This window comes from Lipotes vexillifer, unplaced genomic scaffold (assembly GCF_000442215.2).
Source record: "Lipotes vexillifer unplaced genomic scaffold, Lipotes_vexillifer_v1.1 scaffold418, whole genome shotgun sequence".
Lineage (NCBI taxonomy): Eukaryota > Metazoa > Chordata > Mammalia > Artiodactyla > Lipotidae > Lipotes > Lipotes vexillifer.
In genome coordinates this window covers 1,005,307-1,016,943 of record NW_006798629.1, presented here as the reverse complement: position 1 = coordinate 1,016,943, position 11,637 = coordinate 1,005,307, and the positions used below count along the sequence as shown (strand labels likewise).

General features: G+C 38.2%; 1 protein-coding gene across 1 annotated transcript in view; it reads right to left on the bottom strand.

Annotated features, from left to right (window-relative positions):
* Window positions 1-4,159: 4,159 nt before the first annotated feature.
* The window catches only part of ZNF385D (zinc finger protein 385D), a 348,161-nt gene continuing 340,683 nt past the window's right edge, over window positions 4,160-11,637 (bottom strand). Inside the window, exon 8 of the mRNA XM_007470612.1 lies at window positions 4,160-4,438. Within this exon, the coding sequence (XP_007470674.1) occupies window positions 4,205-4,438 (234 nt within the window). The 3' untranslated portion in view covers window positions 4,160-4,204. The remainder of the gene's footprint in view (window positions 4,439-11,637) is intronic.

Here is an 11,637-nt window from a genome sequence, read left to right as displayed (position 1 = left end):
CATATGTAGGGGACTTAGTGTATTACGTTTTGGACTGAGAAAACAGATGTGGTATATCCTAAAGGACTTTGTTATAAATCCAATGTGAATTAGCAACTCCTCTGATAACTGTTGGTGAGGTCTACATCTGACTGATCAGATGAATGACCTACTACCTTGTGATGTATCCTTAGGAGGGAAAAGAATACAGAACACTTTTCTGAGAAAATGCAAATATTTGAGTAGCTGTATGGTTCACTACAAGAAAGCACTTCTTCGAGGGTGAGAAAAGTGTTTTTTTTAATGCAAAAATAGGTAACCAGTTTAACCTTTACTCACTCTCACCCACACTGCTGATGAAGAGAGTAAGGACAAAGCATTCGCTGACTATTTAAATGTTACCCTGCTAGGCAGGGACAAAGTCTACAATAGGCTCTCATTTCTTTCAGGCTCATTGTTTTCCTCACCACTTTAAGATGCTTTCCTGTGTACAAAGAGACGTTAATACAATGTCATCCATGCCGATGTACAGAAAGGTAGTTTAGTTCTATAGATCAATTCAGATTTGAAGGAAGAGGTCTCTATACCAGAGTCATTTTTTAGCTCTACGATCTGATTTCTTCAGGAAACTTGAAACATTCCATGGGTGTGGAATTTAAGCTATTAATTGTAAGTGAAATTTAATGCCCATCTCTACTGTGGGGTGGTTCTGTACCTTAAAAACATACATGAGCACATCCACAATAAACTCTGAATAATCCTTTTTTAAAACCTTTTCATTTTTACTCCTTTGTGTTGTGATTTCCTGCTCTTTTAATTTCCAAATGAGTATAAATGCATTCTTGGCTAAATAGTTCCTTGGCAGCAAAATATGTAGCACCTTTCAAAAAACCAAATTATATCTCTGATGATAACGGCAATGAATTATTGCAAGAGAGGAACGGAAACCCAACAGTACCTGAAAATTGCATCATTTGAGATGAGTCAGTGATGATATAAATTGCCCAAAGCCAACTGTGCTTAGGTATACACAACAACCACTCTTCAAAGTTCAGGAGCAGTGAGAGGAGCGATTTGTCACTTGTAATCACCTGTTTTCTCAGAAGAGAAATACATTGCCTTCCCAAAGACTGTTTCCAGTTGTCTGGGTAATCTGGATGAGGTGCAAGAATGCTTTTTCCAGAGGCATTTGACTCTTGCAATGCATTTATATTTGTTGCAAATGAAATTGGAGATGCTTTATCTATCCTTTCCCTGCCATGGGTATGGTGCATGGGAAGGAACGTATAACCACAAAGTCAGACCCCCTTCAGGGATGTTCAGAGCACCACTGCTGATCAATCGGAATTACTGATCTTTATTCATGAAAAGAAGTTCCCTAAGGGAAAGGATAGAGCTTTATAGCAGTCTAAACAATGGTAGATATGGATCTGGTGTTAATAAATACATGGAATGTTGGGAACCAATTCACAGAGAATCCACCATAAGTTCCATGGTTAGGCTTCATCCTTTATTAGGTAGTGAGTAAAAGACAACTGATGATTACAACTCCAATTTTAGAGACCATTTGAACAAAAATGGTTCCATAGTGAAGTGAGGCAGAAGGGGTTTAGGTATTTCTGAGGTTTCTCCTATGGCTGATGGAGAAAATATGGCTGATTTGTTTGTTCCCCAGCAAATCATTAAAGTTAGTAACGCCTTGTGATCCAGGACTCTTGTATCCCATCGGCCCTGACTTCTAGTGGACTGGCTCTTTCACTTTGGTGAAAATGGGGAAGAACAGCAAAAGTACATCGTAGTAAGATTTCATCAATTGACACTAAGTTATCCAACAGAAAGAGAGGTGTTTAGAGGTGTAAAGGTAGTTGGATAGGGATTCAGGCTAACATAGTGAATGATGAAAATATTCGACAAAGCAGAAAGAGGAAACTGAAGTTCAAAACGGCCAGAAGCTGGTCACACAGGATATAGACAGCCCCAAACAACAGAATTCATGAGCTAACTCTCTCCCTGGCTGAACTAGCAGGGTCTGAGGGTGGAAAAAGGAAACACTTACAACACCAGAAAGTAGAGATACTGGCAGATGCAATATCACCGGATACTTTCAAAAACAAATTTCAATTGTAACCAACATGTTCAGGCAGATGTATGGTTTGAAATTCCTCTTACCAAAGACTGATGGAATACTTTTTCTTTTCTTTTCCTTCCTTTCTTCCTCCCTTTTTTCTTTTGGTTGGTTGTTTAACAAAAGTTCTATAAAGTCAACTGCTTTAAAGATACATTTATGTGACAAATGTCTTTAGCTAGATGGTGGAGAAGAACTCCAAAGACCATGTTTAACATTGAGCACCAAGCACGTTATGGGTGTTTCTTAAATATAAAATGACAAATACTAAATACCCATCTCTCAAATCGTTTCACCTTGAGTCTTTAGACCTTTCAAAAGTCTACTACAGTTTAGATAAGAGCAGTTTCAGGAAGGCCATACGCAGCCTTTCCCTATATTTTTAAATAGTCTTTACAAAACCTTTCAAAAATATTTTTTTTTCTCTAAACCTAAATCTGGTAGGGTGGATTTGTACATGTTTTCATTGTTCTAAGTTTGAGTGTCATTATTCTTATTAATGCAACAGACTGGCTGCATCGAACCCCATCATAATGATAGGTATATGTTAGCTTTCTATGGGAAAAAGCAAATAGCCTTTATCACAAATTAAAGGCACAGCTATTTTTATGCCATTTGTTACCAACTTAATGATAACATGTAACACGGGATGGTTATATAATTATTTTATATAGATTTTCTTTTTATAAGTTATTCTCTTAATCTTTCTAACATATATACAATATACATATATTTATATATACCCCTGAAAAATCTTGTTTTAAAGGTAAAACATCAACTCCTTTCAGCCTTATGGTGAATATTGAAGGCTGTCAGTGTTTCACAACTCCACTAGAGAAATGATGGTCAAATGCATCTTACCAGTATTTTTTTAACTCTACATCCTTGGTCTGAAATTAATGCAGATTCATTTTTCTTGTTTTACTAATATTTAAATATATATTAATTGTTTATATCATGTCAGTAGGAAATCTAAAAAAACAACAAACCCCCCCCCCCAACCATAGCTAATGTCTACCATCATAGTCAAAGCAGAAGCCTTTGCTGAAGAGACAACCCTACTGGTTTGATATAAAGGGGATATTGCAGAGATGCGATATTTTTTGTTTTTACTGGATATGCACTAAGAAAAATCTTTACTTTGCATTATCATGCTAGGTTAGGATCATCCATTATCCTTGAAACAGAATTGTTATACTGATTTCTTTCTGAACACCTATGATGCATGGGTTTACCTGTTTTCAGATATAGGTGCTTTACAAACACTTCTTATTTCCAGCAACACTGTTCCAGGGGGAGGGAAAAGTACTTTGTAAGAAACCATTTTTATTAATCTCTCCCACCTCTATGCTTAGCCCTGTTCTTCTATTCTGAACTTAAAGTCATCTCCAAGCTGGGTAGGATGGGAGAATGTGAACCAGGGACCTTCCCCACACCATCTGGTGGTGTTTAGTTTTTGACTGCTTACAGGCATGAAATAGTTGTTCGTTCTACCTTTTGCAATTCTTGAAAACCTAGTGGCATAGATTGAGACACAGCACTATTGTTTTTACAAGACATCTACTGTATCTACTTTTGTTGGGATAAATACCCAGGAATTGCTGTCATAGCAAGAGGAACAGCACGGGTACTACTATTCACAGTGTTGTTTTTGTTTTTTGTGTTTTTTTCTTTTTCTTTTTTTTTTGTATTATTTTAATCTACAGAGTAAATTATTATATATACACTGGAACCAGTTAATGCCCTTAGACAATATATAGCTGTCTCATAAAGCAGGAAAGACAATGCAGGGGGAAACAAGTGCCCAAAAGCACAGTCACAAAGGCTTCAGAAGTTCTAGATACCACTACAAGTCAATGTTGGAGATCACTTCTAAAACACTCAATGTTCAAGAGGAATGCTTTAATTTGAAGAAAATACCACCCCTCCCTCCCACCCCTAAACCTCCCTCCTTTTTTTTTTTTAATAATCTTTTCAATTCACTATCAAAAGTCCTGGCTCTTCAGGTATACTTTAAACTATAAATAAACACTGCATAGTTCTCTTTTTGTTTTGTGTTTTTTGAAAAATTATTGCAGTACAGTTACTCCCATTTGGAATTCAGTAAGGAGCAAACAGCACAGGAGTGTGGGCGGTCCGAATGGGTCCAGGAGCTGGCCGCAGGAGGGCTGGAGGGACTGCAGAAGTCTGGAACAGTGTGGCTGCTGGAGCAGTTCGGAGGCTGAAGGGGGAATTCACTGCCACAGCCGCAGCAGCCGCTGCAGCTGCCAGAGGGTTTGGTAGAATTCGTGGAGCCAAAGGCTTTGAAGGTTCTTTTGAAAATACTAATTTTACCTGCAAGGGAGGGGGGAAAAAAAAAAGAGTAGATGAACAAAAGAGTCTACAATGAGAATCCAAAAGGGTGAGCAGCTTTTAAAATACAGCAGTCAACAACTACAAAGACAAACTCACACCTGGGAACTGATGATAAAAATCACGCAAAGCGGGAAACCTATATTCAATATTCTGAGATAAACCAAAATGGAAAAGAACATGAAAAAGAATATATATATAGGTATAACTGAATCACTTTGCTTTACAGCAGAAATTAACACACCATTGTAAATCAACTGTATTTCAATAAAATAAAATTTTTAAAATGATGTAAAGTGTAGAACATCTTTCCTTTTGGGAAAATTGGAAGATCCTGGAAAATGGCTTGATCTATGATGCTACAATGTCCTCCAGGAAAGTACTTTATTTTATTTTATTTTATTTTTTTAACATCTTTATTGGAGTATAATTGCTTTACAATGGTGTGTTACTTTCTGCTTTATAACAAAGTGAATCAGTTGTACACATTCATAGGTCCCCATATCTCTTCTCTCTTGCATGTCCCTGCCTCCTACCCTCTTTATCCCACCCCTCTAGGTGGTCACAGAGCACGGAGCTGATCTCCCTGTGCTTTGCGGCTGCTTCCCACTAGCTATATCTATTTTACGTTTGGTAGTGTATATATGTACATGCCACTCTCTCACTTTGTCCAGCTTACTCTTCCCCCTCCCCCTATACTCAAGTCCATTCTCTAGTAGATCTGCATCTTTATTCCCGTCTTGCCCCTAGGTTCTTCACGACCATTTTTTTTTTAGATTCCATATATATGTGTTAGCATACGGTATTTGTTTTTCTCTTTCTGACTTACTTCACTCTGTATGACAGACTCTAGGTCCATCCACCTCACTACAAATAACTCAATTTCCTTTCTTCTTATGGCTGAGTAATATTCCATTGTATATATGTGCCATATTTTCTTTATCCATTCACCTGTCAGTGGACACTTAGGTTGCTTCCATGTCCTGGCTATTGTAAATAGAGCTGCAATGAACATTGTGGTACATGACTTTTTGAATTATGGTTTTTCAGGGTATATGCCCAGTAGTGGGATTGCTGGGTCATACGGTAGTTATATTTTAAATTTTTTCAGAAACCTCCATACTGTTCTCCATAGTGGCTGTATCAATTTACATTCCCACCAACAGTGCAACAGGGTTCCCTTTTCTCCACACCCTCTCGAGCATTTATTGTTTGTAGATTTTTTTGATGATGGCCATTCTGAAAGGTGTGAGGTGATACCTCATTGTAGTTTTGATTTGCATTTCTCTAATGATTAATGATGTTGAGCATTCTTTCATGTGTTTGTTGGCATTCTGAATATCTTCTTTGGAGAAATGTCTATTTACGTCTTCTCCGCATTTTTGTATTGGGTTGTTTGTTTTTTTGATATTGAGCTGCATGAGCTGCTTGTAAATTCTGGAGAATAATCCTTTGTAAATTGCTTCATTTGCAAATATTTTCTCCCATTCTGAGGGTTGCCTTTTCGTTTTGTTTATGGTTTCCTTTGTTGTGCAAAATCTTTTAAGTTTCATTAGGCCCCATTTGTATATTTTTGTTTTTATTTCCATTTCTCTAGGAGGTGGGTCAAAAAGGATCTTGCTGTGATTTATGTCCTAGAGTGTTCTGCCTATGTTTTACTCTAAGAATTTGATAGTGTCTGGCCTTACATTTAGGTATTTAATCCATTTTGAGTTTATTTTTGTGTATGGTGTTAGGGAATGTTCTAATCTCATACTTTTACATGTACCTGTCCAGTCTTCCCAACACCACTTATTGAAGAGGCTGTCCTTTCTCCACTGTACATTCCTGCCTATTTTATCAAAGATAAGGTGACCATATGTGCATGGGTTTATCTCTGGGCTTTCTATCCTTTTTCATTGATCTATATTTCTGTTTTTGTGCCAGTACCATACTGTCTTGATTACTGTAGCTTTGTAGTATAGTCTGAAGTCAGGGAGCCTGATTCCTCCAGCTCCGTTTTTCGTTCTCAAGATTGCTTTAGCTATTCGGGGTCTTTTGTGTTTCCATACAAATTGTGAAATTTTTTGTGCTACTTCTGTGAAAAATGCCAGTGGTAGTTTGATAGTGATTGCATTGAATCTGTAGATTGCTTTGGGTAGTAGAGTCATTTTCACAATGTTGATTCTTTCAATCCAAGGACATGGTATATCTCTCCAACTTTTTGTATCATCTTTAATTTCTTTCATCAGTGTCTTATAATTTTCTGCATACAGGTCTTTTGTCTCCTTAGGTAGGTTTATTCCTAGATATTTTATTCTTTTTGTTGCAGTGGTAAATGGGAGTGTTTTCTTGATTTCACTTTCAGATTTTTCATCACTAGTATAAAGGAATGCCAGAGATTTCTGTGCATTAATTTTGTATCCTGCTACTTTACCAAATTCATTGATTAGCTCTAGTAGTTTTCTGGTAGCATCTTTAGGATTCTCTATGTATAGTATCATGTCATCTGCAAACAGTGACAGCTTTACTTCTTCTTTTCCGATTTGGATTCCTTTTATTTCCTTTTCTTCTCTGATTGCTGTGGCTAAAACTTCCAAAACTATGTTGAATAAGAGTGGTGAGAGTGGGCAACCTTGTCTTGTTCCTGACCTTAGTGGAAATGCTTTCAGTTTTTCGCCATTGAGGATGATGTTGGCTGTGGGCTTGTCATATACGGCCTTTATTATATTGAGGAAAGTTCCCTCTACACCTACTTTCTGCAGGGTTTTTATCATAAATGGGTGTTGAATTTTGTCAAAAGCTTTCTCTGCATCTATTGAGATGATCATATGGTTTTTCTCCTTCAATTTGTTAATATGGTTAATCACATTGATAGATTTGCGTATATTGAAGAATCCTTGCATTCCTGGAATAAACCCCACTTGATCATGGTGTATGATCCTTTTAATGTGCTGTTGGATTCTGTTTGCTAGTATTTTGTTGAGGATTTTTGCATCTATGTTCATCAGTGATATTGGCCTGTAGTTTTCTTTCTTTGTGACATCCTTGTCTGGTTTTGGTATCAAGGTGATGGTGGCCTCGTAGAATGAGTTTGGGAGTGTTCCTCCCTCTGCTATATTTTGGAAGAGTTTGAGAAGAATAGGTGTTAGCTCTTCTCTAAATGTTTGATAGAATTCGCCTGTGAAGCCATCTGGTCCTGGGCTTTTGTTTGTTGGAAGATTTTTAATCACAGTTTCAATTTCAGTGTTTGTGATTGGTCTGTTCATATTTTCTATTTCTTCCTGATTCAGTCTTGGCAGTTTGTGCATTTCTAAGAATTTGTCCATTTCTTCCAGATTGTCCATTTTATTGGCATAGAGTTGCTTGTAGTAATCCCTCATGATTTTTTGTATTTCTGCAGTGTCAGTTGTTACTTCTCCTTTTTCATTTCTGATTCTATTGATTTGAGTCTTCTCCCTTATTTTCTTGATGAGTCTGGCTAATGGTTTATCAATTTTGTTAATCTTCTCAAAGAACCAGCTTTTAGTTTTATTGATCTTTGCTATTGTTTCCTTCATTTCTTTTTCATTTATTTCTGATCTGATTTTTATGATTTCTTTCCTTCTGCTAACTCTGGGGTTTTTTTGTTCTTCTTTCTCTAATTGCTTGAGGTGCAAGGTTAGGTTGTTTATTCGAGATGTTTCCTGCTTCTTAAGGTGGGCTTGTATTGCTATAAACTTCCCTCTTAGAACTGCTTTTGCTGCATCCCATAGGTTTTGGGTCGTTGTATCTCCATTGTCATTTGTTTCTAGGTATTTTTTAATTTCCTCTTTGATTTCTTCAGTGATCACTTCGTTACTAAGTAGTGTATTGTTTAGCCTCCATGTGTTTGTATTTTTTACTGCTCTTTTCCTATAATTGATATCTAATCTCATGGCGTTGTGGTCGGAAAAGATACTTGATATAATTTCAATTTTCTTAAATTTACCAAGGCTTGATTTGTGACCCAAGATATGATCTATCCTGGAGAATGTTCCATGAGCACTTGAGAAAAATGTGTATTCTGTTGTTTTTGGATGGAGTGTCCTATAAATATCAATTAAGTCCATCCTGTTTAATGTATCATTTAAAGCTTGTGTTTCCTTATTTATTTTCATTTTGGATGATCTGTCCATTGGTGAAAGTGGGGTGTTGAAGTCCCCTACTATGAATGTGTTACTGTCGATTTCCCCTTTTATGGCTGCTAGTTTTTGCCTTATGTATTGAGGTGCTCCTATGTTGGGTGCATAAATATTTACAATTGTTATATCTTCTTCTTGGATCGATCCCTTAATCATTATGTAGTGTCCTTCTTTGTCTCTTCTGATAGTCCTTATTTTAAAGTCTATTTTGTCTGATATGAGAATTGCTACTCCAGCTTTCTTTTGGTTTCCATTTGCATGGAATATCTTTTTCCATCCCCTTACTTTCAGTCTGTATGTGTCTCTAGGTCTGAAGTGGGTCTCTTGTAGACAGCATATATATGGGTCTTGTTTTTGTATCCATTCAGCCAATCTGTGTCTTTTGGTGGGAGCATTTAGTCCATTTACATTTAAGGTAATTATCGATATGTATGTTCCTATTCCCATTTTCTAAATTGTTTTGGGTTCGTTATTATAGGACTTTTCCTTCTCTTGTGTTTTTGTCTAGAGAAGTTCCTTTAGCATTTGTTGTAAAGCTGGTTTGGTGGTGCTGAACTCTCTCAGCTTTTGCTTGTCTGTAAAGGTTTTAATTTCTCCATCAAATCTGAATGAGATCCTTGCTGGGTAGAGTAATCTTGGTTGCAGGTTTTTCTCCTTCATCACTTTCAGTATGTCCTGCCACTCCCTTCTGGCTTGTAGAGTTTCTGCTGAGAGATCAGCTGTTAACCTTATGGGGATTCCCTTGTGTGTTATTTGTTGTTTTTCCCTTGCTGCTTTTAATATGCTTTCTTTGTATTTAGTTTTTGACAGTTTGATTAATATGTGTCTTGGCGTATTTCTCCTTGAATTTATCCTGTATGGGACTCTCTGTGCTTCCTGGACTTGATTAACGATTTCCTTTCCCATATTAGGGAAGTTTTCAACTATAATCTCTTCAAATATTTTCTCAGTCCCTTTCTTTTTCTCTTCTTCTTCTGGAACCCCTATAATTCGAATGTTGGTGCGTTTAATGTTGTCCCAGAGGTCTCTGAGACTGTCCTCAGTTCTTTTCATTCTTTTTTCTTTATTCTGCTCTGCAGTAGTTATTTCCACTATTTTATCTTCCAGGTCACTTATCCGTTCTTCTGCCTCATTTATTCTGCTATTGATCCCATCTAGAGTATTTTTCATTTCATTTATTGTGTTGTTCATCATTGTCTGTTTCATCTTTATTTCTTCTAGGTCCTTGTTAACTGCTTCTTGCATTTTGTCCATTCTATTTCCAAGATTTTGGATCATCTTTACTATCATTATTCTGAACTCTTTTTCAGGTAGACTGCCTATTTCCTCTTCATTTGTTAGGTCTGGTGGGTTTTTATCCTGCTCCTTCATCTGCTGTGTGTTTTTCTGTCTTCTCATTTTGCTTATCTTACTGTGATTGGGTTCACCTTTTTGCAGGCTGCAAGTTCGTAGCTCCCGTTGTTTTTGATGTCTGTCTCCAGTGGCTAAGGTTGGTTCAGTGCGTTGTGTAGGCTTCCTGGTGGAGGGGACTAGTGGCTGTGTTGTGGTGTATGAGGCTAGATCTTGTCTCTCTAGTGGGCAGGTCCACGTCTGGTGGTGTGTTTTGGGGTGTCTGTGGACTTATTATGATTTTAGGCAGCCTCTCTGCTAGTGGGTGGGGTTGTGTTCCTGTTTTGCTATATGGTTGGCATAGGTTGTCCAGCACTGTAGCTTGCTGGTCGTTGAGCGAAGCTGGGTGCTGGTGTTGAGATGGAGATCTCTGGGAGATTTTCGCCGTTTGATATTATGTGGGGCTGGGAGGTCTCTTCTTGACGAGTGTTCTGAAGTTGGCTCTCCCACCTCAGAGGCAGAGTCCTGACTCCTGGCTGGAGCAGCAAGAGCCTTTCATCCACTCGGCTCAGAATAAAAGGGAGAGAAAGTAGAGAGAATTAGTATAAGTAGGAGGAAATAGGAAAGAAAGAAAGAAAGAAAGAAAGAGAGGAGGGAAGGAAGGAAGGAGGGAAGGAAGAAAGAAAGAAAGAAGAAAAGAAAGGAAGAAGGCAAGAAGGAAAGAAAGGAGGGAGGGAGGGAGGAGGGAAGGAAGGAAGGAATGAGGGAAGGAAGGAAAAAATACAGAAAGAAAGAAGATACAGTAAAATAAAATAAAGTATAATAAAGTTATTGAATTAAAAAAATAATTATTTAGAGGAAAAAAAAAAGGGAAGGATAGAACCTTAGGACAAATGGTGGAAGCAAAGTTATAGAGACAAAATCTTACATAGAAGCATACACATATACCCTCACAAAAAGAGGTAAAGTGGAAAAAATCATAAAACTTGCTCTCCAAGTCCACCTCCTCAATTTGGGACGATTCGTTGTCTCAAAAAGGGAAGGAAGGAAGGAAAGATAGAAAGAAGGTAAAGTATAACAGAGTTCTTTAAATTAAAATTAATTATTAAGAAAAAAATTAAAAAAAAAAATGGTCGGATAGAACGCTGGGACAAATGGTGGAAGCAAACCTATACAGACAAGATCTCACACAGAAGCATACACATACACATTCACAAAAAGAGGAAAAGGGGAAAAAATCATAGATCTTGCTCTAGAAGTCCGCCTCCTCAATTTGGGATGATTCGCTGTCTATTCATGTATTCCACAGAGGCAGGGTACATCAAATTGATTGTGTAGCTTTAATCCGCTGTTTCTGAGGCTGCTGGGAGAGATTTCCCTTTTTCTTCTTTGTTCTCACAGCTCACAGGGGCTCAGCTTTCGACTTGGCCCTGCCTCTGCGTGTAGGTCGCTGGAGGGCGTCTGCTTTTTGCTCAGACAGGACGGCGTTAAAGGAGCCGCTGACTCGGGGGCTCTGGCGCTCTCAGGCCGGGGGCAGGGAGGGGCACGGAGTGCGGAGCGGTCCTGCGGCGGCAGAAGTCGGCGTGACGTTGCCCCAGCCTGAGGCCCGCCGTGTGTTCTCCCTGAGAAATTGTCCCTGGATCCCGGGAACCTGGCAGTGGCGGGCTGCACAGGCTCCCCGGAAGAGGGGTGGGGGCAGTGACCTGTGCT